This window comes from Macaca nemestrina, chromosome 20 (genome assembly GCF_043159975.1).
Source record: "Macaca nemestrina isolate mMacNem1 chromosome 20, mMacNem.hap1, whole genome shotgun sequence".
Taxonomy (NCBI): Eukaryota; Metazoa; Chordata; class Mammalia; order Primates; family Cercopithecidae; genus Macaca; species Macaca nemestrina.
Genome location: NC_092144.1, coordinates 13,956,377 through 13,983,625, shown reverse-complemented (window position 1 = coordinate 13,983,625; position 27,249 = coordinate 13,956,377). Strand labels below are relative to the sequence as shown.

The 27,249-nt window shown below is 45.2% G+C and overlaps 1 protein-coding gene across 2 annotated transcripts in view; it reads left to right on the top strand.

The window, feature by feature from the left end:
* Positions 1-27,249, top strand: part of LOC105486857 (adhesion G protein-coupled receptor E3) — a 61,223-nt gene that overhangs the window by 18,726 nt on the left and 15,248 nt on the right. The window contains exons 5-11 of one of the 2 annotated variants that reach the window (XM_071087562.1): positions 369-406; positions 4,317-4,500; positions 8,593-8,712; positions 13,013-13,197; positions 16,489-16,656; positions 19,750-19,947; positions 23,305-23,540. In XM_071087562.1, coding sequence (XP_070943663.1) covers positions 369-406; positions 4,317-4,500; positions 8,593-8,712; positions 13,013-13,197; positions 16,489-16,656; positions 19,750-19,947; positions 23,305-23,540 — 1,129 coding nt within the window. The remainder of the gene's footprint in view (positions 1-368; positions 407-4,316; positions 4,501-8,592; positions 8,713-13,012; positions 13,198-16,488; positions 16,657-19,749; positions 19,948-23,304; positions 23,541-27,249) is intronic. The other variant, XM_071087563.1, reaches the window with a different exon arrangement.

Sequence of the window (27,249 nt, the reverse complement as noted above, 5' to 3'; positions counted from 1 at the left end):
TAAAAATACAAAAATTAGCCGGGCCTGCAGGTGCATGCCTGTAATCCCAGCTACTCAGGAGGCTGAGGCATAAGCATCACTTGAACCCAGGAGGTGAAGGTTGCAGTGAACCAAGGTTGCACCATTGCACTCCAGCCTGGGCAACAGAGTGAGACTCTGTCTCAAAATAAAAATAAAAATAAAAATAAATATTTTTAAATTAAAAATTTTTAAATTTTTTAAAAAATAAACAACAGATAAAGACTATGAGTTCAGGCTTTCACCTTCTAGGTGCAAAGTTGCCTACCCCATTACTTACCCTACCTGCCCACCCCTCTGCCTGGTCACTCTCAGTTCCAATAGTAACTCCATCATGATGTCTTTTGCAGACACGAACTCCTCAAAGACAACCCAAGGCAAGAAAGAGGTGAGTGCAGGCTGATCCCCGGAGCCTACCCAGGTAACAACATCAGTAACAAATATTTACAAAGCCCAAAGTTAGCAAATGGGGATGGATTTAGGACAAAATATATATTATATAAAAATATATATTATTCAGGATAAAGTACATATTATATGTAAATATATATGATTACCATATATCATATTACTACACAATAGTACATATTTATATATTATATATAATTATATATTATATATATATCTGTGGTATATATACATATACCTATAGATAGATATAGATATACCATTAGGTATACCACTATATGTGTATCATTATCCAGCTCACTATAGATATATCACTATATATACAGTTGAACAGCACACATTTGAACTGCGGGGATCCATTTACACAAGGACATTTTTCAACCAAATGTGAATCAAAAATACAGTACTGCCGGGCTAGGCACGGCGGCTCAAGCCTGTAATCCCAGCACTTTGGGAGGCCGAGGCAGGTGGATCACTTGAGGTCAGGAGTTCGAGACCAGCCTGGCCAACACGGTGAAACCTCATCTCTAATAAAAATACAAAAATTAGCCAGGTATGGTGGCGCATGCCTGTAATCTCAGCAACCCCGGAGGCTGAGGGAGAAGAATCACTTGAATCCAGGAGGCAGAGGCTGCAGTGAGAGTGAGAGGAGATGCTGCCACTGCACTCCAGGCTGGGTGACAGAGCAAGACTCTGTCTCAAAAAAAAAAAAAAAAAAAAAAAAAAAAAATATATATATATATATATATAGTCAGGATGCAAAACCCACAAAGAGGAAGGACTGACTTTTCATGAGCGAGTTCCAAAGGACCCTATGGGACTTGAGTATGCACGGATTGGATTTGAGCATATATGGACGGTCCTGGAACCAATACCGTGCATATACCAAGAGGGGTCTATATCTATATCTACTTATAGATATAGGTATAGACACACACAGTGTGCGCGTAGGTACCTACATATGACAGTGTGTGAATGTGTGTGTGTGTGTGTGTGTGTGTGTGTGCGCGCGCTGCCAGCTAAAGACAGGAATCTATCCCAGACCAAGAAAGACAGACCAAGACAGAGTACATTAAGGCCTGCCACACTGCTGCAAAAAAGAGATCCAAGTATCCAATGGTATCCATTATTGTCTCTGGCCAACTGACAGCATTTATATAAATATGTAATTACATCATGTAATCAGTCTCTAGACTGTGAGCTTCTTGAGGAAGGAAAGAAGACCAACCCCAAATTAGGAGTTCAAGGAATTGTCATTGAAATAATGAACAAATAAAGAATTAAGTAATCAGGCCGGGCATGGTGGCTCACACCTGTAATCCCAGCACTTTGGGAGGCCAAGGTGGGTGAATCACCTGAGGTCAGGAGTTCAAGACCAGCCTGGCCAACATGATGAAATTCCCATGTGTACAAAAAATACAAAAATTAGCTGGGTATGGGGGTGCATGCCTGTAATCCCAGCTACTCAGGAGGCTGAAGCAGGAGAATCACTTGAATCGAGGAGGCGGAGGTTGCAGTGAGCCGAGATCACGCCACTGCACTCCACCCTGGGTGACAGAACAAGACTCCATCTCAAAAATAGATAAATAAATAGTGATATAGGAGTTAAAAAGAAATTACTTAGGCAGATAGTGAGGGTAAGGAAGTCCTCAGTGAGGTTTTCCTTTTAACAAAGAGCAGCTCCAAAATCATTTTCTTTTTTTTTTTTTTTTTTTTTTTGAGACGGAGTCTCGCTCTGTCTCCCAGGTTGGAGTGCACTGGCACTCACTCTCAGCTCACTGCAAGTTCCACCTCCCGGGTTCACGCCATTCTCCTGCCTCAGCCTCCCAAGTAGCTGGGACTACAGGTGCCCGCCACCACGCCCGGCTAATTCTTTGTATTTTTAGTAGAGACGGGGTTTTACCATGTTAGCCAGGATGGTCTCGATCTCCTGACCTCGTGATTCACCTGCCTCGGCCTCCCAAAGTGAATCATTTTATTTTCTAACAAAGAGCAGCCTGTAAAATTGAGCTGCAGACATAGACAAGCAAGCTGGAAGCTTATGGGTCAATGCCAGCAGCTGTGCCAATACGAAAAAGCTACCTGAGACTAGACATGATCAAAATGGCAGCTCCATCTTCCCTTCTCTTTGCCAGTCATGTGTACAGTAAGGAGCAGACAAGATGGTAGGGCAACTGGCCTTCCCCAAGCAGTATGTAAATGTCACACCTGGCCCAACCAATCTGTGGGCCCTACGTAATTCAGACACCGCCTCCTCAGCCTGACTATAAAATCTAGCGCCTGACTGTAAAATCTAGTCAGTGAGCGGGATTTTCCTTTCGGGCATCCCTCTTTCTCGCAAGGGAGGGAGCTGTTCTACTTTCTTTCTTTCTTTTTTTCTTTTTTTGTTTTTGAGATGGAGTCTCGCTCTGTCGCCCAGTCTAGAGTGCAGTGATGCAATCTTGGCTCACTACAACCTCTGCCTCCTCCGCCTCCCAGATTCAAGCCACTCTCCTGCCTCAGCATCCCAAGTAGCTGGGATTACAGGCATGTGCCACCACCCCTGGCTAATTTTGCATTTTCAGTAGAGACAGGGTTTCACCATGTTGGTCAGGTTGGTCTTGAACTCCTGACCTCAGGTGATCCGCCCCCACCTCAGCCTCCCAAAATTCTGGAATTTCAGGCATGAGCCACTGCTCACAGCTCTCTTTTCTCTTTCTTTTGCCTATTAAACCTCCACTCCTAAACTTACTCTTCATGCGTGTCCATGTCCTTAATCTTGGCGCAAGATGACAAACTCCGGGTATTTGCCCCAAACAATGACACTGCTTCAGTAGTGGCAACCACTCCCTTGTTGTGACAGTGACAACCAAAAATGTCTCCAGCCATCGCCACATGTGCCCTGTGGAGGGAGTAGAAGAATCGCCCCCCAGGCCAGGCGCGGTGGCTCACACTTGTAATCCCAGCACTTCGGGAGGCCGAGGCGGGAGGATCACAAGGTCAGGAGATACAGACCATCCTGGCTAACATGGTGAAACCCCGTCTCTACTAAAAATACAAAAAAAATTAGCCAGGCGTGGTGGCGGGTGCCTGTAGTCCCAGCGACTCGGGAGGCTGGGGCAGGAGAATGGTGTGAACCCGGGAGGCGGAGCTTGCAGTGAGCCAAGATCGCACCACTGCACTCCAGTCTGGGCGACAGAGGGTGACTCCGTCTCAAAAAAAAAGAATCACTCCCCAATCGAGAACGATTGGTCTATTTCTAACAAACTTATCACTACCTTGTTGGCAAAAAATGTTAATAATAACTAACCCAACCGGGCACGGTGGCTCACTCCTATAATCCCATTACTTTGGAAGGCCAAGGCAGGAGAATCGTTTGAGCCCAGGAGCTCCAGACCAGCATGGGCAACATACAAGACCCTGTCTATACCAAAAAAAAATTAAAAATTAAAAAATTAGTCAAGCATGGTGGCCTGCACTTGTAGTCCCAGCTACTCAAGAGGCTGAGGCGTGAAAATCGCTTGAACCCCGGAGCTGGAGGCTGCAGTGAGCCAAGATCCCATCACTGCCCTCCAGCCTGGGCGGCAGAGCAAGACTCTGTCTCAAAAATAATAGTAATGACTCACCTTTACATAGCTTTTGCCAAGTACAGACACTGTCCTAAAAGCATAGCATCTGTTAACTCATTTAATTCTCCAGAAAACCCTAGGATTTCCTTTTCCTGTCCTGGGGCACAGAGAGATTGAGTGACTTGCCCCAGGGCACACAGCTGGGACATGGTGAAGTGCCAGGATTTGAACGTGGTTCCTCCAGCTCCAGAGCCTGCTTTCTCATCCTTTCTACTGCTCTTTTGGATATGGGACTTACCAGATTACATTTTTTTAAAATGAAAATTCTTTATGTCTTCAAAGCTGCAAAAGATTGTGGACACATTTGAGTCACTTCTCACCAATCAGACTTTATGGAGAACAGAAGGGAGGCAAGAAATCTCATCCACAGCTACCACTATTCTCCGGGATGTGGAATCGAAAGTTCTAGAAACTGCCTTGAAAGCTCCAGAACAAAAAGTCCAGAAAATACAAAACAGTAGTGTGGGTAAGACAATAATGAGGCCTGATACACACTGGGGACTGGTTAGCAGCTGGGATCTGGGTTAGGCAATTAGAAAAAAAACAATTGAATAGACCACATGAGTCCATTTATGTAAATTACATAAATGCATATAAATTCTAGAAAACGCAAACTTATCTAGAGTGACAGCAAGGGGCAGGAAGGAGGGGTGGCAGGGGCATGAGAAAATCTGGGGAAACTATTAGGGGTGGTGGAAATCGTCCTGCCTTGATTGTGGTGTTGGTTTCAGAGGTGTATGAAACAAAACTCACCAGATTGTACACTTTAATATGTGCAGCTGGTTAGACATCAATTATTCCTAATAAAGTTGTTTATTCAGAAGATTGCCAATAGTTTCCAATCCCAGGTCTGGAATTTTCACTTAAATGTAGTTTGAGGACCAGGCATGATGGCTCACGCCTGTATTCCCAGCACTTTGGGAGGCTAAGGTGGGAGAATTACTTGAGCCCAGGAGCTCAAGACCAGCCTGGGCAGCATAGCAAGAACCTATCCTTTTAAAAATTTTTAAAAATTTGCCAGGTGCAGTGGCTTGTACGTGCACTTTCAGCTACTCGGGAGGCTGAGGGAGAGGATGGCTTGAACCTAGGAGTTTGAGGCTGCAGTGAACTATGATCATGCCATTGCCACTCCAACCTGGATGACAGAACAAGAACCTGTCTCATTAAAAAAAAAAAAAAAAAAAACAGTTTTCGGCTGGGCAGGGTGGCTCACACCTATAATCCCAGCATTTTGGGAGGCCAAGGTGGGTGGATCACTTGAGGCCAGTAGTTTGAGACCAGCCTGGGCAACATGGTGAAACCTTATCTTTACTAAAAATACAAAAATTAGCCGGGCGTGGTGGCTCGCGACTGTTATCCCAGCTACTCTGGAGGCTGAGGTGGGAGAATCACTTGAACCCAGGAGGCAGAGGTTGCATTGACCCTAAATCAATGCACTCCAGCCTGGGTGACAGAGCAAGACTTTACCTAAAAAAAAAAAAAAAAAAAAAAAAAAAAAAGATTTTGAAAAAGTCAGTGCCTATTCTTCTTGGAAAACTGGAATCTGGATACTTTGGTTCAAAATTAAACTATTTTCCAGAATACAAATAAATCTCATCTCTCCTGATTTTGCCACGTCCTGATTGTTTGATCTGAGACCAGTGCCCTCACTTCACTGGGCTTCATTCTCCTGTCAATAAAATGGGGATAATATTAACTGGATATGGTGGTGCGCAAATGTGGTCCCAGTTACTTGGGAGGCTGAGGTGGGAGGATCGCTTGAGCTCAGGAGTTTGAGGCTGCAGTGAGCTGAGATTGCACCACTGCACTCCAGCCTGGACAACAGAGTGAGAGCCTGCCTCGAAAAAAAAATTTAATAGAGATAATAAAAGTGCATGTAATGCACTTAGGACTAGGATACCTCAGAAGCTAAATGACTCAAACTTTTAAAAAAGAAAAAAAGCTACAGTAGTAATTGCTATAATTATGATTATTCTATCTTTCCACTCTTTAGTATTATGAAATATTACTAAAATAGTGTCATTCTTTTTTATGTGAAACACATAGTTTAATCTGGAAAATATTAAATAATATAAAAATAAGTCAAATTAAGGTTTTATAAAAATAACACAGAGTAACAAGCGATAATATAATGGATGATGAAATTAACATTGTGGGCAGGGTGAGGTGCCTCACGCCTGTAATCCTAGCACTTTTGGAGGCCGAGGTGGGCAGATCACCTGAGGTCAGGAGTTCAAGATCAGCCTGGCCAACATGGCAAAAACCTGTCTCTACTAAAAATACAAAAATTAGCCAGGTGTGGTGGTGCACACCTGTAATCTCAACTACTCGGGAGGCTGAGTCAGGAGAATCATTTGAACCTCGGAGGCAGAGGTTGCAGTGAGCCAAGATTGCACCACTACACTCCAGACTGGGTGACAGAGCGAGACTCCGTCTCAGAAAATAAAAATAATAATAATAATAATAAATTCGGCCAGGCACAGTGCCTCATGCCTGTAATCTTAGCACTTTGGAAGGCTGAGGCAGATGGATGATCTGAGGTCAGGGGTTCGAGACCAGCCTGGCCAACATGGTGAAACCCTGTTTCTACTAAAAAAAAAAACAAAAAAATTAGCCACTCATGGTGGTGCATGCCTGTAATCCCACTTAGTCATGAGGCTGAGGCAGGAGAATTGCTTGAACCCGGGGGACAGAGGTTGCAGTTAGCTGAGAGCGTGCCACTGCACTCCGGCCTGGGCAAAACAGCAAGACTCCATCTCACTAATAATGATAATAATAACAATAAATTCACTTATACTGAGCTCAAGAATTTCTATTCATTAAAACATACTAAATGAATGAAACAATAGGCCAAAAACATTAATACATAATTAAATACTTGTAAACTGTTCAAAAACTGAGAGTCAATATTAGACAAGCCAGTAATAGTTTCCAGAATGTTAAAATAGTGTCATTCTTTTTTGTTTGTTTGTTTGTTTGTTTTGAGATGAAGTCTCGCTCTATTGCCCAGGCTGGAGTGCAGTGGCACGATCTAGGTCACTGAAACCTCCGCCTCCTGGGTTCAAGCAATTCTCCTGCCTCAGCCTCCCTAGTAGCAGGGATTACAGGCACCTGCCACCATGCCCAGCTAATTTTTGTATATTAGTAGAATGGGGTTTCACCACGTTGGCCAGGCTGGTTTCGAACTCCTGACCTCAAGCAATCAATCAGTCTGAGCCTCCCAAAGTGCTGGGAATTCAGGTATGAGCCACTGCACCTAGCCATAAAATAGTGTCATTCTTGATGTGCTATTTTGTTGCTTGCTTCTTTTTTTTTTTTTTTTTAACCTTTTAATACACACGAAAGGAGATAGGAGAATAAAATCCCGGATGTACCCATCACCCAATTCAACAATTTCCAACACACAGCCAGTCTTGGGCTGTCTGCTTTTAAGATACATATTTTCAAGAGCTTAACTTTTTAGCTTTATTAAGGTGTAATTGATAAATAAAATTGTATATATTTAAGGTGTGCAATAGGATGACTTGATATATATTGTGGAATGATAACCACAATCAAATTAGCTAACACATCCATCACTCACATGGTTACCTTTTTTCTCATGAATTTTTCTTGATTGCAATTCATTTGTGACTTTATTTTTCTTTGAAGCCTGGTTCCCCACCATAGGGATATGTCATCACTTATTTATTTATTTACTTACTTACTTACTTATTTTTGAGACAGAGTCTCACTCTATCACCCAGGCTGGAGTGCAGTGGCACAATCTCAGCTCACTACAACCTCTGCCTCCCAGTTCAAACTATTCTTGTGCCTCAGCCTCCCAAGTAGCTGAGGTTACAGGTACATGCCACCACACCCTATAGCTAATTTTTGTATTTTTAGTAGAGATGGGGTTTCACCATGTTGGCAAGGCTGGTCTTGAACTCCTGGCCTCAAGCAATCCACCTACTATGACCTCCCAAAGTGCTGGGATTACAAGTGTGAGCCACTGTGCCCAGCCCATGTCATCACTTATTTCATCAATTGCTTCTTGTTGAACATCTAGATAATCCTCCATTTTCCACCATTGTCACTGAAGCTGCTATGAACTTTCTTGTAGCTAAATCTGCCCTCCGTCCACAATCGCTTTCTGAGAATAAACTCCTAGAAATAGAACTGCTTCTTCAAAGGTGTATGCTAGGAGCTGTTAGTTAAGAACTTGGTTTCAGGAGTTAGAGTCTTACCGAACTTCTGACTTCAGTTTCCTCATCTATAGAATGGTCCCTCGTGAGGTTATAGGTTATTATAAGGTGACATGTGTAAGGCTCTTAGCTCAGTGCCCGACACATCCTAGACATTCAGTAAATGTGAGCCATTTATGTTGCTATGAACATTTTTTTTAGAGGCAGCATCTCACTGTGTTGGCTGGGCTTGAATTCCTGGGCTCAAGCAATCCTTCTGCCTCAGCTTCTTGAGTAGTTGGGATTACAGGCATGCACCACCGTGTCCCGTTCCTATGCATACTTTTAAAGCTTCTTACCATATCACTAAGCCTGCCCCTTGCTTTTCTTACCAGCTATTGAAACTCGAGTGATTACAGACAATTGCTCTGAAGAAAGAAAGACATTCAACTTGAACGTACAAATGAACTCAATGGACATCCATTGCAATGACGTCATCCAGAAAGATACACAAGGTACGCGGGATGGATGCATTCAGAATCCTTCACACAGAGCCATGTCATTGCGTGAGGCGTGGGGAAAGAAGCCCACTGGGCTCTCCCCTAATGGGCTTGTTACCCTCCAACTGCGATATTGAAGATTTTCCCTTTAAAAAAAAAAAAAAAAAAAAGACATTTTCCCAAAATGGAGGTTTTCTATCATTCAGTATGGGAGGGACTTCTTGCAGTTTGGGAGGGTGGGGGAGTGCTGTTCTCCCTGTGTCCCAGTTTGGGTTCACCCAGAAGCAAACCCTGAAAGAAGTGTGAGAAGTTTCTTCGGGAGGTGATCCCCAGGAACAACAGTGGGTATATTCCTCAGGCTTCTCCAGAGAATCATAATTAAAGAGCTAAAGAGTGTAGGGTGTGGGGGTGTGGGAAGAAAGGAGAGAGAGAGAGAGAGCAAGAGATGAGAGAGATGGAGAGAAAGAGATGTGGAAAGGCAGAGGGGGAGAGACATGGAGAGAGAGATGGGAAGAGAGAGATGGAAAGAGAGATGGGGAGAGAGAGATGAAAAAAGAGAGATGGGGAGAGCGATATCAAAAGAGAGAGATGGGGAGAAAGGTAGAAAGAGAGAGACGGGGAGAGAGTTGGAAAGAGAGATGGAGAGAGAGAGATGGAAAAAGAGAGATAGGGAGAGAGAGATCAAAAGCGAGACATGGGGAGAGATGGAAAGAAAGAGATGGGGAGAGAGGTGGAAAAAGAGAGATGGAGAGAGAGATGGGGAGAGAGAGATCAAAAGAGAGAGGTGGAAAGAGAGATGGGGAGAAAGATGGAAAGAGAGAGATAGGAGAGAGAGATGGAATTAGAGAGATGAGAAAGAAATGGAAAGAGAGATGTGGAAAGAGATCAAAAGAGAGATTGAAAGACAGAGATGGAAAGAGAGAGAAGGGGAGAGAGAAATAGGGAGAGAAAGATGGAAAGAGAGAGATGGGGAGAGAGAAGGAAAGGAAGAGATGAGGAGAGACACGGAGAGACATTTTAAAGAATTGGCTCACGTAGCTATGGAAGGGCGACATGTCCAAAATCTGCAGGATGGGCAGGCAGGCAGGAGACACAAGGAAGAGCTGATACTGCAGCTTGAATCCAAAGATAGTCTGAGGCCAGAACTCCCTTTTTCTCAGGAGACCTCAGTCTGTTTTCTCTTGAGGCCTTCAACTGATTGGACGAGGCCCACCCACATTATAGCAGGCAATCTGCTTTACTCAAAGTCTACTGATTTAAACATTAATCTCATCTTTAAAACACTTTCACGGCAACATCCATGCCACATGTCTGGGGACCACGGCCTAGCCAAGCGGACATGTAAAATGAACCATCACTGTAGGTAAGAGGTGAAGTAAGACAGGCAAGTAAAGGCAGCCAATGAGGTAGGTACCTGAGTGAGCAGGTTGCTGTTGGGGGACCTGAGGTGCAATGCCATTGAGTTGTCCATTCAGGGAGAGGGAGCTAGGATGTCTGTCCATCTGCTCTGATCTATCATTGGTGGAGAGTTGTTCTCGGAGCCGAACTTTCAAGCTCTTCCAGCCTATCCTCTGTGCAGGTCAAACACAAATTCACGCCCATGGACGTTCCCAGGCAGAGCCACCGATGCTTACAGCAGAATTCATCAGCATACACTTTTACACTGTTGGTGGGACTGTAAACTAGTTCAACCATTGTGGAAAACAGTGTGGCGATTCCTCAAGGATCTAGAACTAAAAATACCATTTGACCCAGCCATCCCACTACTAGGGATATACCCAAAGGATTATAAATCATGCTGCTATAAAGACACATGCACACGTATGTTTATTGCAGCACTATTCACAATAGCAAAGACTTGGAATCAACCCAAATGTCCATCAGTGGCAGACTGGATTAAGAAAATGTGGCACATATACACCATGGAATACTATGCAGCCATAAAAAAGGATGAGTTCGTGTCCTTTGTAGGGACATGGATGCAGCTGGAAACCATCATTCTCAGCAAACTATCGCAAGAACAGAAAACGAAACACCGCATGTTCTCACTCATAGGTGGGAACTGAACAACGTGATCACTTGGACTCTGGAAGGGGAACATCACACACTGGGGCCTATTATGGGGAGGGGGGAAAGGGGGAAAGGAGGAGGGATGGCATTGGGAGTTATACCTGATGTAAATGACGAGTTGATGGGTGCTGATGAGTTGATGGGTGCAGCACACCAACATGGCACAAGTATACATATGTAACAAACCTGCACATTGTGCACATGTACCCTAGAACTTAAAGTATAATAAAAATTAAAAAATAAAAAATAAATTAAAAAAAATAAAGAAACCAAGAATCCCAGGGATTCAAGTCAGGGTGTCCACAGTACCCACAGCCTTTGTAAGAAGAAATAGATTATTATTCATCATCTCAGTGTTACCAGACTTTGATGTTTCCACAAAATGCAAAAAGTGGGTTGTTTGTATGAAAATTCTTTTTTTTGTTTTGTTTTTGTTTTTTTGTTTTTGTCTTTGAGATGGAGTCTCACTCTGTCACCCAAGCTGGAGTGCAGTGGCGTGATCGCAGCTCACTGCAGCCTCCGCCTCCCAGGTTCAAGCGATTCTCCAGCCTCAGCCTCCCAAGTAGCTGGGATTACAGGCATGCACCATAACCTCCAGCTAATTTTTGTATTTTTAGTAGAGACGGGGGTTTCACCATGTTGACCAGGCTGGTCTCGAACTCCTGATCTCAGTTGATCCACCCCCTCAGTCTTCTAAAGTGCTGGGGTTACAGGTGTGAGCCACCTTGCCCGGCCCCAACACTCTGTTATAACGAACCCTCCAGGGATTGCAGGATTTAAGCTCCAGCTGAGAACGACTCTTCTAAAAAATGGTAAACCGGGTGTGGTGGCTCACGCCTGTAATCCTAGCACTTTGGGAGGCCGAGGCAGGCAGACCACCTGTGGTTGGGAGTTCGAGACCAGCCTGACCAACATGGATAAACCCCCATCTCTACTAAAAAATACAAAATTAACCAGGTGTGGTGCTCAGTGCCTGTAATCCCAGCTACTCGGGAGGCTGAGAATTACTTGAACCCTGGAGGTGGAGGTTGCAGTGAGCTGAGATCACGCCATTGCACTCCAGCCTGGACAAACAAAAGGGAAACTCTGTCTCAAAAAAAAAAAAATTAATATACGTAAGAACACACTGTCCTCACAGCAACATTATTCAAAATAGCCAAAAAATGAAAATGACTCAAATGTCCATCAGTGAAAGACTGGATAAATAGAAGGTGGTATATCCATATAATGGAATATTATTTGGTCAGAAAAAGGAATGAAGCACTGACGCATGCTACAACACAGATGAACTTTGAAGACATGATGCTGAATGAAACACGGCAGATATAGAAGGTCACAGTGTATGATTCCATTTATATGAAATGTCTAGAATAGGTGAACTCATAGAGACAGAAAGCAGGTTGGTGGTTCCCAGGGGCTCAGTGAGGACTGCTTATGGGAATGGGCTCTCTTTTGGAGATTATGAGAATGTTTTCAAACAACATAGAGGTGATGAAAACATTATAAATGTACTCAATGCCACCGAATACAATTCTTTTTTTTTTTTTTTTTTTTTTTTTTTTTTTGAGACAGGATCTTGCTTTGTTACCCAGGCTGGAGTGCAGTGGTGTAATCATGGTTCACTGCAGCCTCAACCTCCTGGGCTCAAGTGATCCTCCAGTCTCAGCCTCCCAAGTCACTGGGATTACAGCCTCCCAAGTCACTGGCAGTGCCACTTTGCCTGGCTTTGGAGACGCTTTTAAAGATTCAGTTTTTGAGTTGGGCATGGTGGCTTATGCCTGTAATCTCAACACTTTCCAAGGTGGGCAGATCACCTGAGGTCAGGAGTTTAAGACCAGCCTAGCAAACATGGTGAAACCTTGTCTCTCCTAAAAATGCAAAAATTAGCTGAGCGCGGTGGCTCATGCCTGTAATTCCAGCACTTTGGGAGACCAAGGTAGGTGGATCACCTGAGGTCAGGAGTTCCAGACCAGCCTGGTCAACACAGTGAAACCCCGTCTCTACTAAAAAGACAAAAAATTAGCCAGGCATGGTGGTGCGTGCCTGTAATCCCAGCTACTTTGGAGGCTGAGGCAGGAGAATCACTTAAACCTGGGAGACGGAGGTTGCAGTGAGCCGAGATCGCGCCACTGCACTCCAGCCTGGCTGGGCGACAAAAGCGAGACTCCATCTCAAAAAAAAAAAAAGAAAGAAAGAAAGAAACAGAAAAGAAAAGAAAAATGATTCCATTTTTCTGTTTCCTCAGGTCCCAGTGCCGTTGCCTTTATCTCATATTCTTCTCTTGGAAACATCATAAATGCAACTTTTTTTGAAGAGACGGATGAGAAGGATCGAGTGTTTCTGAACTCTCAGGTAGTGAGTGCTGCCATTGGACCCAAAAGGAACGTGTCTCTCTCCAAGTCTGTGACGCTGACTTTCCAGCACGTGAAGGTGGGTCACAGGTGTGATTTGAGCTTGTCAGGTCTCAAGGAGGCAGGCCAAACAATGTATGTATTATCCCAGGCTGTGGTTCTAGACCCGCCCTGTTCAGGGTCATAGTCAGGAGGACCTGTTGCTATTGAGCATTTGAAATGTGGCTGGTCTGAATCGAGATTCTGAAGACAGTATTTCCAGATTTACATCCTGTAAATCAGCCTTTGAAGACTTAATAAGAAGAAAATAATTAGCTTGATTTAAACCAGGCAGACTGGCATGCTCCTATCATTCCAGCTACTTGGGAGGCTGAGGCAAGAGGATCGCTTGAGCTCAGGAGTTGGAGGCTGCAGTGAGCTATGACTGCACCACTGCACTCCTGCCTGGAGCACAGAGCAAGACACTATCAGAAGAAGAAAAACAAGAAGGAGAAGAAGAAAAGAAAGAAAGAAACAAAGAGGAAAGGAAGGAAGGAAAGAAGGAAGGAAGGAAGGAAGGAAGGAAGGAAGGAAGGAAGGAAGGAAGGAAGGAAGGGAGGGAGGGAGGGAGGGAGGGAGGGAGGGAGGGAGGGAGGGAGGGAGGGAGGGAGGGAGGGAGGGAGGGAGGGAGGGAAGTGACTGAGAATTTCCCCAAACCAATGTCAAACACCAAACCACAGATACAGGAGGTTCAGAGAACCAATAAGAATAAATGCAAAAAAAAAAAAGAATTAGATTTAATCATTCTACATTGTATGCAAATACAAGAATTATAACATCACACTGTATCCCATAAATATATACAATTATAATGTATAAATTAAAAATAAATTTTTAAAAAGAAGTAAATCAAAACAAAAAAAAGAAAAGAAGAAAGGGCATGCCTGTAATCCCAGCACTTTGGGAGGCCGAGATGGGCGGATCATGAGGTCAAGCGATCGAGACCATCCTGGCCAACATGATGAAACCCCATCTCTACTAAAAATACAAAAATTATCCGGGCGTGGTGGCACATGCCTGTAGTCCCAGCTACTTGGGAGATTGAGGCAGGAGAATCGCTTGAACCCCGGAGGCAGAGGTTGCGCTGAGCCGAGATCGGGCCACTGCACTCCAGCCTGGCGACAGAGCCAGACTCCGTCTCAAAAAAAAAGAAAGAAAGGGCCGGGCGCGGTGGCTCACGCCTGTAATCCCAGGACTTTGGGAGGCCGAGGCGGGCGGATCACAAGGTCAGGAGATCGAGACCACAGTGAAACCCCGTCTCTACTAAAAATTACAAAAAATTAGCCGGGCGCGGTTGTGGGCGCCTGTAGTCCCAGCTACTCGGGAGGCTGAGGCAGGAGAATGGCGTGAACCCGGGAGGCGGAGCTTGCAGTGAGCCGAGATCGCGCCACTGCACTCCAGCCTGGGCTGGGCGACAGAGCGAGACTCCGTCTCAAAAAAAAAAAAAAAAAAAAGAAAGAAAGAAAGAAAAGAAGAAAAGAATGTCAACTATCTCCTTGATAATATCTATGTTGATTATATTAATTTATAGTGATCTATTTAAAAGATATTATGTTGAATAAGTGGGTTAAATAAAATTTCTTATTAAAGTTAATTTGACCTATATCTTTACCTTTTTTGAGAAAGGGGCTCATTCTGTTGCCCAGGCTGGAGTGCAGCTGCACAGTTATAGCTCACTACAGCCTCGAACTCCTAGGTTCAAGGGACTCTCCCACCTCAGCCTCCCCAGCCTCCCCGGCAGCTGGAACTACAGGTGTGTGCCACCACGCCCCACTAATTTTTTTATTTTTGGTAACGAGAGGAACTCATAGTGTTGTCCAGGCTGGTCTCAAACTCCTGGCCTCAAGCAATCCTCCCACCTCAACTTCTTAAAACCCTGAAATTGTAAGTATGAACCTCATCCGGCCTCTTTTTCTATTTTCTTTCTTTCCTTCTTTCTTTCTTTTTTTTTTTTTTTTTTTTTGGAATCAGAATCTGTCGCTCAGGCTGGAGTGCAGTGGTGCGATCTCAGCTCACTGCAACCTCCACCTCCCAGGCCCAAGCAATTCTCCTGCCTTAGCCTCCCAAGTAGCTGGGATTACAGGCGAGTGCCACCACGCCTGGCTCATTTTTGTATTTTTAGTAGAGACGGGGTCTGGCCATGTTGGACAGACTGGTCTCCAGCTCCTGACTTTAGGTGACCCACCCACCTTGGCCTCCCAAAGTGCTGGGATTACAGTCGTGAGCCACTGCACCCAGCTTCAAAGGCTAATTTTAATCTCTCTCCTCATGACATTTCTTTCCTATACCATGCCTCTCATCGCATGAGCAATTACTGTGATGTAAGGGAGTCAGAGACAAAATCGATTATACAACAACCGGGGACATTTGGCTTAGAGAGACTTTAGGGAAAAACATTATGTGAGCTTCAGACTCCACTGGTTTTTTGTTTGTTTGTTTGTTTGTTTTACTCCCATGGTTGGGGCAAGGTTCTAAAACCAATGAAATCTCTTGAAATTGTCGCTCCCAGGGAGACTTCGCTTTATTTTATGTTACATGAGAACCCAAAAGAGCTGCGGTTATTGATCGGGAGTCCTGGTGGCCACATAAAATAGAAATTAGGTGCAGTGGTTCATGCCCATAACCACAGCATCTTGGGAGGCCAAGGCAGGAGGATTGCTTGAGGCCAGGAGTTCAAGACCAGCCTGGGCAACATGTTGAAACCCCATCTCTACTCAAAACACAAGAGTTAGCTGGGCATGGTGGTGCACACTTGTAGTTCCAGCTACTGTGGAGGCTGAGATGGGAGGATCATTTGAGCCAGGGAGGTCAAGGCGGCAGTGAGCTGTGACTGCACCACAGCACTCCAGCCTGGGCGACAGAATGAGACCCTGACTCAAAAATAAACAAACAAAACAGAAATCACCTGAGTCACACTTCGCACAGATGCCTTAGCAGGTGGCACCCTGGCATAGGCCAACACTGAGAACTGTCCCTCCTGAGGAAAAAGACAATGAGCTGGCTGCATGCGGTGGCTTATGCCCATACGATTCCAGCACTTTGGGAGGCAAAGGAAGGCAGATTGCTTGAATCCAGGAGTTCAAGACCAGCCTGGGCAACATAGTTGACCCTGTCTCTACAAAAAATACAAAAATTATCCCGGTGTGGTGGTGCACGTCTGCAATCCCAGCTACTCGGGAGGCTGAGGCAGGAGAATTGCTTGAACCCAGGAGGCGGAGGTTGCAGTGAGCCGAGATTGAGCCACTGCACTCCAGCCTGGGCAACAAAGTGAGATTTCGTCTCAAAAAAAAAAAAAAAAAAGGCAAAGACAATGAGCCCTTTCTATTTTCAGATGAACCACAGTATCAAAAAGGCCTTCTGTGTCTACTGGGAGAACACAAAGCAGGGAGGCCTGTGGTCCAGGCATGGCTGCTTCCTGATACACGTGAACAAGAGTCACACCATGTGTAATTGCAGTCACCTGTCCAGCTTCGCTGTCCTGATGGCCTTCACCAGCCAGGTATGATGTAAATGTTTTATTCTTCCAGCAAATACTTTCTGAGCCCCTACTAAATGGTAATAAGTGCTATTTTTAAAAAAACTGAAAAAAAGGCCAAGCATGGTGGCTCATGCCTTTAATCCCAGCACTTTGGGAGGCCAAGATGGGCAGATCACCTGAGATCAAGAGTTTGAGGCCGGGCGCGGTGGCTCATGCCTATAATCCCAGCACTTTGGGAGGCCGAGACGGGCGGATCACGAGGTCAGGAAATCGAGACCATCCCGGCTAACACGGTGAAACTCCGTCTCTACTAAAAATACAAAAAAATTAGCCGGGCGTGGTGGCGGGAGCCTGTAGTCCCAGCTACTCGGGAGGCCGAGGCAGGAAAATGGCGTGAACTCGGGCGGCAAAGCTTGCAGTGAGCCGAGGCCGTGCCACTGCACTCCAGCCTGGGTGACAGAGTGAGATTCCGTCTCAAAAAAAAAAAAAAAAAAAAGAAGAGTTTGAAACCAGCCTGACCAACATGGCAAAAACCCATCTCTGCTAAAAATACAAAAATTAGCTGAACATGGTAGTACATGCCTGTAATCCCAGCTACTCGGGAGGCTGAGACAAGAGGATAGCTTGAACCTGGGAGGCGGAGGTTGCAGGGAGCTGAGATGATGCCATTGCACTCCAGCCTGGGTGACAGGGCAAGACTCCGTCTCAAAAAAAAAAAAAAAATCAACATATGGAAAAGATACAAGATAAGAAGTCCAGGAGAAACCTGGTGCAAGCTTCCAGTGTCCTCTCCCAGGAAAGTCATACAGATGCAATTAATTCTCCCAGCAATGACTTATGACAACGCATGTGAAGTGTTGTCAGCCAGGAAGCTCACCTGAGCCTTGGTGTTCAGGGTATGTATTGGGCGATCATTCACATAGGTACACAGTGTCTACATGGCTGACCTCAGTTGCTCAGACTGTAGGACCCCAGGGTAAAAACATGATGACTGGGCCAGGCACAGTGGCTCACACCTGTAATCCCAGAACTTTAGGAGGCTGAGGCAGGCAGATCACAAGGTCAGGAGATCAAGACCATCCCGGCCAACATGGTGAAACTCCATCTTTACTAAAAACACAAAAATTAGCCACGTGTGGTGGCGCACACCTGTAGCCCCAGCTACTCGGGAGGCTGAGGCAGGAGAATTGCTTGAACTTGGGAGGCAGAGGTTGTAGTGAGCCGAGATCGTGCCACTGCACTCCAGCCTGGTGAAAGAGCGAGACTCTGTCTCAAAAAAAACATGATTACTGTAAACCACATCATGAATGACTACTATTAAAATGTGAAAAAATAACAGTTGCTGGTGAGGTGGCAGAAAAAAAGGAACACACACTGTTGGTGGGATTGCAAATTAGTTCAACCATTGTGGAAAGCAGCGTGGCAATTTCTCAAAGAGCTGAAAACAGAACTACCATTCAACCCAGCAATCCTATTACTGGGTATATACACAAAGGAATATAAATCATTCTATCATAAAGACACATGCACATGTTATGTTCACTGCAGCACTATTCACAATAGCAGAGACACAGAATCAACCTAAATGGCCATCAATGGTAGACTGGATAAAGAAAATGTGGTACATATACACCATGGAATACTATGCAGCCATAAAAAAGAATGAGCTCATGTCCTTTGCAGGGACATGGATGGAGACGGAGGCCATTATCCTTAGTGAACGAGCGCAGGAACAGAAAACCAAATACTCGCGTTCTCACTTATAAGTGGGAGCTAAATTAGGAGAATATATGGACACAAAGAGGGGAACAACAGACACTGGGGCCTATCGGAGGGTGGAGGGTGGGAGGAAGGAGAGGACCAGTAAAAACAATTAATGGGTACCAGGCTTAATACCTGGGTGACAAAATAATCTGTACAACAAACCCCTGCAACAGGGGTTTATCTGTGTAAAAAACCTGCATATGTATCTCTGAACTGAAAAAAGTTTTTAAAATCCCATCATTAGTATGAGCTCTGGGATCAAACTGGTACTGCATAGCACAAGCCCTCTGCATACAAAAATACTTATTTTTTCTTAGATACGGGGTCTCACTTGTTGCTCAGGCCAGTCTTGAACTCGTGGCCTCCAGCAATCCTCCCACCTCAGCTTCCCAAAGCTATTGGGATTACAGGTGTGAGATACCATGGCCCAAAAAACACTTTGTAAAGATTGTGGCAAAATACGCAGAACATAAAATTTACCATCTTAGCCATTTATCAATGTATATGCAGTTTAGTAAAGTACATTCATATTGTGCAATCATCAACCACCATCCATCTCCAGAACTCTTTCATCTTGCAACACTGAAACTCCACTCCTTAAACAGCTTCCTATTCTCTCTCTCTCCTCTCCCCAGCCTCTGGTAACTGCCATTCTACTTTTTTTGAGGGGATGGTGACATATTCTGCCGCCCTACCTATGCATATGTCCAAACTCATCAAAATGTATACATTTAATATGTGCAATTTTTGGTACATTAAGTATACACCTCAATAAAGCTGAAAACAAAAAAGACGGTCTAGCAATCTACATTAGCAGTCTACATTAGCAATCTACATTGGCAGTCTACATTAGCAATCTACATTAGCAGTCTACATTAGCAATCTACATTAGCAGTCTACATTAGCAATCTACATTGGCAGTCTACGTTAACAATCCACATTGGCAGTCTACGTTAACAATCCACATTGGCAGTCTACGTTAACAATCCACATTGGCAGTCTACGTTCAACCACATTGGCAGTCTACGTTAACAATCTACATTGGCAGTCTACGTTAACAATCCACATTGGCAGTCTACGTTAACAGTCTACATTGGCAGTCTACGTTAACAATCCACATTGGCAGTCTACGTTAACAGTCTACATTGGCAGTCTACGTTAACAATCCACATTAGCAATCTATATTAGCAGTCTATATTAGCAGCCTACATTAGCAATCTACATTAGCAGTCTAACGGCCCCACACTACTACCGGGCTTGGTGCCTGTGTCTAGGATGCCGCAGTTCAAGGAGGGAGCCATAATCCCAGTGCAGGAAAGCGTAACTGTGAACTCTTTTTCTCGGTCCCAGGAGGAGGATCCTGTGCTGACTATCATCACCTATGTGGGGCTGAGCCTGTCTCTGCTGTGCCTCCTCCTGGCGGCCCTCACCTTCCTGCTGTGTAAAGCCATCCAGAACACCAGCACCTCGCTGCATCTGCAGCTCTCGCTCTGCCTCTTCGTGGCCCACCTCCTCTTCCTCGTGGGGATTGACCAAACTGAATCCAAGGTACTGACAGTGTCTCAGAGGATGCCCTGCCCTGCCCCAAGGGACACTGAGCTCATGGAGCAAGCCTGCGCTGGATTCCTTAATAAAATATCTTTGGGTCTGTAGAGGAGAAAAATATAATTCTCCTGCTACCATTCTGGTAGCTGGGACCCGTATAACAAAAGACAGATAAGAGAAAAAGCAAACAGAAGTGTATTAACATGTATATTTCATATATACATGGGAGATACCCAGGGAATGAGGCATTCTCAAAGAGGTAGTTTAGAACAACAGCATTTTTGACAAAGAATGATAAATTTTTGGAGAAGGGAAAACGATCTTCGGTCTTTAGGGGCAGCAAAGTATGGGAAGGCAAATATCTGAGAAATGAGCGATAGATAATTAGTATCACTGATTGTATGAGTCCATTTTCAGGCTGCTGATAAAGACATACCCGAGACTGGGAAGAAAAAGAGGTTTAAATGGGCTTACCGTTCCACATGGCGGGGGAGGCCCCAGAATCATGGCGGGAGGCAAAAGGCACTTTTTTTTTTTTAGACGGAGTCTTGCTCTGTCGCCCAGCCTGGAGTGCAGTGGTGCCATCTCGGCTCACTGCAAGCTCCACCTCCTGGGTTCACGCCATTCTCCTGCCTCAGCCTCCCAAGTAGCTGGGACTACAGGCGCCCGCCACTATACCCGGCTAATTTTTTGTATTTTTTTAGTAGAGACGGGGTTTCACGGTATTAGCCAGGATGGTCTCAATCTCCCAACCTCGTGATCTGCCCGCCTTGGCCTCCCGAGCAAAAGGCACTTTTTACACGGTTGCCGCGAGAGAAAAAAATGAGGAAGATCCAAAAGCGGAAACCCCTGATAAAACCATCAGATCTCGTGAGACTTTTTCCCTACCGCGAGAACAGTATGGGGGGGAACCGCCCTCATGATTCAAATTATCTCCCACCGGGTCCCTCCCACAACACGTGGGGATTATGGGAGTACAATTCAAGGTGAGATTTGGGTGGGGACACAGAGCCAAACCATTTGGGTGGGGACACAGAGCCAAACCATATCATTGGTTTTGTAGATTCCTCCAGCGTTGGCTCCAGACCCATGAGGAACTAAAGTTGTCTTGGTGGCTGGGTACAGTGGCTTACGCCTGTAATCCCAGCACTTTGGGAGGCCGAGGTGGGCAGATCAGCTGAGGTCAGGAATTCAAGACCAGCCTGGTCAATTTGGCGAAACTCCGTCTCTACTAAAAATACAAAATATTAGCTGAGCATGGTGGTGAGCACCTGTAATCTCAGCTACTTGGGAGGCTAAGGCAGGAGAATTGCTTGAACCCGGGAAGCAGAGGCTGCAGTGAGCCAAGATTGTGCCATTGAACTCCAACCTGGGCAACAAGAGCAAAACTCCATCTTAAATAAATAAATAAGTTGTCTTGGTGATCAACTTTCATCCTCTCCATAGCAAGGGTAGAAGGGTAGAAAGAAGAGAATAGGTAGGAGGAATACCTTTGTAAATTAATGTCCTGGTGTACTACTCAGTCTTCAGAAAAAGAAGGAAATCCTGCCATTTGTGATAACATGGGTGAACCTGGAGAGTGTTATGCTGGGTGAAATAAGCAAGGTACAGAAAGACAAATAGTGCATGATCTCACTTATGTGTGGAATCTAAAATAGCCAAACTCACAAAAGCAAAGAGCAGAAATGGTTGTTAGCAGAGACTAGGGCAGCAGGGAAGGGGTTTAGGGGGCTACTGGTCAAAGGATACCAAATTTCAACTAGACAGGAAGAATAAATTCAAGAGAGCTGTTGTACGTCATGATGACCATAGTCAAGAACAACATATTGTGTATTGAAAAATTGCTAACAAAGTAGATTTTAAGTGTTCTCACCCCCCTCAAAAAAGACAAGTACATAAAGGTATGTCCTGCTTTTAGGCAAATAGGGGGAGGGCAGAGAGCTTTTTTTGTCTCTGCTTCTTCTCAACTGCCTTCAGCTTCAAATAATCCCTTGGGCCAGACACAGTGACTCACATCTGTAATCCCAGCACACTGGGAGGCAATGGTGGAAAGATCACTCGAGGCCAGGGGTTCGAGGCCATCCTGGGCAATATAGTGAGACCTTGTCTCTACAAAAAACAAAAAAATAACAAAATAAGCTGGGCATAGTGGTGCACATCTGTAGTCCCAGCTGCTTGGGAGGCTGACGCAGGAGGATTACTTGAACCCAGGAGTTCGAGGCTGCAGTGAACTTTGATTGCAACCACTGTACTACAGGCTGGGTGACAGAGCAAGACTCTGTCTCAAAAAAAAAAGAATCATAATCACAATCTCTTATGCTAAAGTGAAACTTTTTCCCTCAATTTTATTCTTAATTGAAAAATAATAATTGTATAAAATTATGGGGTACAATGTGAAGTTTCCATAGACGTACACCTTATGAAATGATCAAACCAGGATAATGAACATATCTATCACTTCCATACTTATCATTTCTTTGTGATGAAAACATTTAAAATTCACTCTTTTTGGACTGTGGGTGAAGGCTCATGCTTGTAATCCTAGCACTTTAGGAGGCTGAGGCGGGAGGATCACTTCAGCCCAGGAGTTGGAGACTGGCCTGGGCAATATAGTGAGACCCCGTCTCTGCAAAACTTAGCAAGTATGGTGGTACACACTTATAGTCCCAGCTACTTGGGAGGCTGAGGTGGGAGGATCACTTGAGCCTGAGAGGTCAAGGCTGCAATGAGCTATGATTATGCCACTGCACTCCACCTGGGTGACAGAGTGAGATCCTGTCTGAAAGAAATAAAATAAAACAAAATCCACTCTTTTAGCAACTTTGAAATTCATAATATATTATTATTAACTGTAGTCACCAGGCAGTACAGTAGGAGTAGAGAATAGAAAGGAGGTTCCCAGAGGTTGAGTGGGGAAGTGGATAAGGAAAGGAGACATTGCTCAAAGTATACAAAGTCTTAGTTAAAAAGGAGGGATATATTCTGGTGATCTGTTGCAAAGTGACATAGGTGGAGGTGGCACCACTTTCAGTCCCAAGGGCAGGTTGAAGGGGTTGGTGCCCAGATGGACAATGCTAGCCTTGACTATCAACTATCTTTATTTTTTTAAATATAATTGAGATGGGGTCTCACTAAGTTTCCCAGGCTGGTCTCAAACTCCTGGGCTCAAGCAGTCCTCCCACTTCAGCCTCCCAAAGTGCTGCGATTATAGACATGAGCCACTGCGTCCAGTTCCCCTTTACTTTTAATGCCCTTGGTCTGGTGTCAGGTGCTCTGAACCCAAAGCCAATGTCAAGGAGAGGTCCTAGGGCCATACTCCACCCTGACAACCCCTTCAGGCATTCCTTTCTCCTCCCTGAGGTGCTGTGCGCCATCATCGCCGGTGCCTTGCATTATCTCTACCTGGCTGCCTTCACCTGGATGCTGCTGGAGGGCCTGCACCTCTTCCTCACTGCACGGAACCTGACAGTGGTCAACTACTCAAGCATCAACAGACTCATGAAGTGGATCATGTTTCCAGTGGGCTATGGCGTTCCCACTGTGACTGTGGCCATTTCTGCAGCCTCCAGGCCTCACCTTTATGGAACCGCTGATCGGTGAGCTTGAATCCCACCCTGTGTCATGGACAGTTTCCTAAGAAAGCTTTTGAGGGCAGCATTCATGATGATGGTGGGACTATACGTAACCAATGCACTGTATGTTCCCCTTTATAACAGCTCTAACCTCTTTCCCAGCAAGGCAGGGTGAGATGGTGGTAAGAGTTTGCAAGGTTCTAGAAGTCTTATACAACCAACAGGTTCATATGCCCACTGCATAGTAACATACCAATCCACCAAGACAGCAAGGTTTGCAGCAGAGAAAGAGCTTAATGAGGCCAGGTGTAGTGGCTCACACCTGTAATCCCAACACTTTGGGAGGCCAAAGTGAGAGAATCACTTGAGGCCAGGAGTTCAAGACCAGCCTGGGCAATATAGCAGACCCTCATCTCTACAAAAAAAAATTAAAAATTAGCTGCGCACAGTGGCTCACACATCTAATCCCAGCACTTCAGGAGGCCCAGGCAGGAGGATCTCTTGAGTTCACGAGTTTAAGACCAGCCTGGGCAACATAGCAAGACCTTGTGTCTACTAAAAATTAAAAAAAATAAAAAAGCCAGGCATGGTGGTACACACCTGTAGTCCCAGCTACTCAAGAAGCTGAGATGGAAGGATTGCCTGAGCCCAGGAGTTCAAGGCTGCAGTGAGCTATGCTCAGGCCACTACACTCCAGCCTGGGTGACAGATCAAGACCTTGTCTCAAAAAAAAAAAAAAAAAAAAAAGAAAGAGAGTTTAATAATCTCAGGGCACCAAGCAAGGAAATGGGAGAAGATTCTCAAATCAATCTCCTCAAGGAGTTCTGGACTGGGGCTTTTAAAGGGATCATGGAGGATGTGGAGGCTGGAAAGTGTGGGTCATTGATTGTTCAGGGTACAGCAGATGAAATCATCGGGAGACGGAAACTGCCTTCTTTGGTGACTCAGCTCCTCCTGTGGTCCTTTAGAGCAGCTGAAGCCAGTAGTTTTGCTGGTACACAGGACCTGAAAGAATATCTCAAGAGGAAACTTAATGGTTTTTGTTTTGTTTTGGTTTGGTTTTTTTGAGACAGAGTTTCACTCTTGTTGCCCAGGCAGGAGTGCAATGGCACGGTCTTGGCTGGCTGCAACTTCCACCTTCTGGGTTCAAGCGATTCTCCTGCCTCAGCCTCCCCAGTAGCTGGGATTACAGGTGCCCACAACCACGCCCGGCTAATTTTTGTACTTTTAGTAGACATGGGGTTTCACCATGTTGACCAGACTGGTCTGGAACTCCTGACCTCAGGAGATCCACCCACCTCGGCCTCCCAAAGTGCTGAGATTACAGGCGTGAGCCACAGCACCCAGCTGAAACTTCTTGTTTTATCGTGTTTAAGTTTTTACCTATAGAGCAGTAAAGGGAAACTGTTATCTGGGATCTGTGTGATTCTAGGATAGCAGGCACCAAACAGCTAGGAGGAAGCAGGTCAGAGAGCAAGCTGACCCGGTGGTGAATCCTGGATGGACTGCAAGCTCGGCTTGTTTTCATTTCGACCCCTTTCTTCTTCTCTGATTATTTGTATAAAGTTTATAGGGATGGCTTCAGAAGGAGAGGGTTTTGGGTGTTGTTCAAAAGATCGTCAAAATGAATAAATAATAGAAAGAAGAGAAGGGAGGGAGAGAGGGAGGGAGGGAAAGAAAGAAAGAAAGAAAAAGAAAGGAAGGAAGGAAGGAAGGAAGGAAGGAAGGAAGGAAGGAAGGAAGGAAGGAAGGAAGGAAGGAAGGAAGGAAGGAAAGAAAAGAAAAGAGAGAGCTTTATTGGCAATATTGGTTTGCAAACCAAAAAAAGAAACTGCAGCATGAGCCAAAGGTGCTCCCTCTTTGAAAAGGGGAAGCACAAGTTAGGTTTTATGCCTCACTAGATCTGTATTACACAACAGAGTCATAAACATTCAGGAGGTTTGGAAAAGCTGTACCTATTTAAGATGAGAGCAGAGTGCATGCACAGTGGATAAACATATATATATATAAAACATGCATCCCATGTTCACTTTGGGGCAGGATTTTAGCATTAAAATAAGATGGAAAAGCCGGGCGCGGTGGCTCAAGCCTGCAATCCCAGCACTTTGGGAGGCTGAGGCAGGTGGATGACCTGAGGTCAGGAGTTGGAGACCAGTGTGGCCAACACAGTGAAACCCTATCTCTACTGAAAAGACAAAAAATTAGCCGGGCGTGGTGGTGTGTGCCTGCAATCTCAGCTACTTGGGAGGCTGAGGGAGGAGAATCACTTGAACCTGGGAGGTGAAGGTTGCAGTGAGCTGAGATCATGCCATTGCACTCCAGCCTGGGCAACAAGAGCTAAACTCCATCTCAAAAAAAAAATAAGATGGAAGACCAGGCATGGTGGTTCACACCTGCAACCCCAGCACTTTGGGAAGTCAAGGAGGAAGGATTGCTTGAGCCCAGGAGTTCAAGACCAGCCTGGGCAACATAGCAAAACCCCATCTCTACCAAAAAAAAAAAATTGTTTTAATTAGCTGGACATGGTGATGCATGCCTATAGTCCCAGGCTGGGGCAGGAGGATCCCTTGCGCACAGGAGTTCAAGGATGCAGTAAGCTGTGACAGAGCAACTGCACCACAGCCTGAGTGACAGAGCAAGATCCAACTCTAAAAACTATATAAATAAAATAAAATAAATAATGAGGAGGAATGTGGCTCTACACCAAAAGTTGAACCACAGGACACAAAGACAGTTTGTGCACATCCTCTATAGACTAACTGAAACTGGCTTAAGATCCATAACTGCTTTGACTGGTTCCCTTTCCAGTCAGTTACGTGGTCTGGATCGTATATCAGAGGTAGGAGGGGACTTTCCCCTTCCTGTGTCCAAGTGTTCTCATTGTTCAATTCAGGATAGCATTAGGAGATATACCTAATGTAAACGACAAGTTAATGGGTGCAGCACACCAACATGGCACATGGCTACATATGTAACAAACCTGCACATTGTGCACATGTACCCTAGAACTTAAAGTATTAAAAAAAAAAAAAAAAAAAGAATAGGTCCAAAAAAAAAGAGGTAGGAGGGGACTGATGGCGCCTATTGTTCTGGAGTTTAGCAAGTGTGCATTTTCTTGTAGCCAGAGGAATTTAGAGAGTTGCTTCACCAGCCAGGGCCTGAACCCTCGACCCACAGGTAACTTGGTTTCCTTAACCTTAGGGTCCATCTTAGTGGATATAGAAGTGTCTGTCTATTCCGGGCCGGGCGCGGTGGCTCAAGCCTGTAATCCCAGCACTTTGGGAGGCCGAGACGGGCGGATCACGAGGTCAGCAGATCGAGACCATCCTGGCTAACACGGTGAAACCCCGTCTCTACTAAAAAATACAAAAAACTAGCCGGGCGAGGTGGCGGGCACCTGTAGTCCCAGCTACTCGGGAGGCTGAGCCAGGAGAATGGCGTAAACCCGGGAGGCGGAGCTTGCAGTGAGCTGAGATCCGGCCACTGCACTCCAGCCTGGGCGACAGAGCGAGATTCCGTCTCAAAAAAAAAAAAAAAAAAAAAAAAAAAAAAAAAAAAAAAGTGTCTATTATAGTCTCTTGGATCACAAGAGTTAGGTCCCACCTTTTTTTTTTTTTTTTTTTTCTTTTTTTTGTGACGGACCCTCGCTCTGTCACCCAGGCTGGAGTGCAGTGGCGCGATCTCAGCTCACTGCAAGTTCCGCCTCCCGGGTTCACGCCATTCTCCTGCCTCA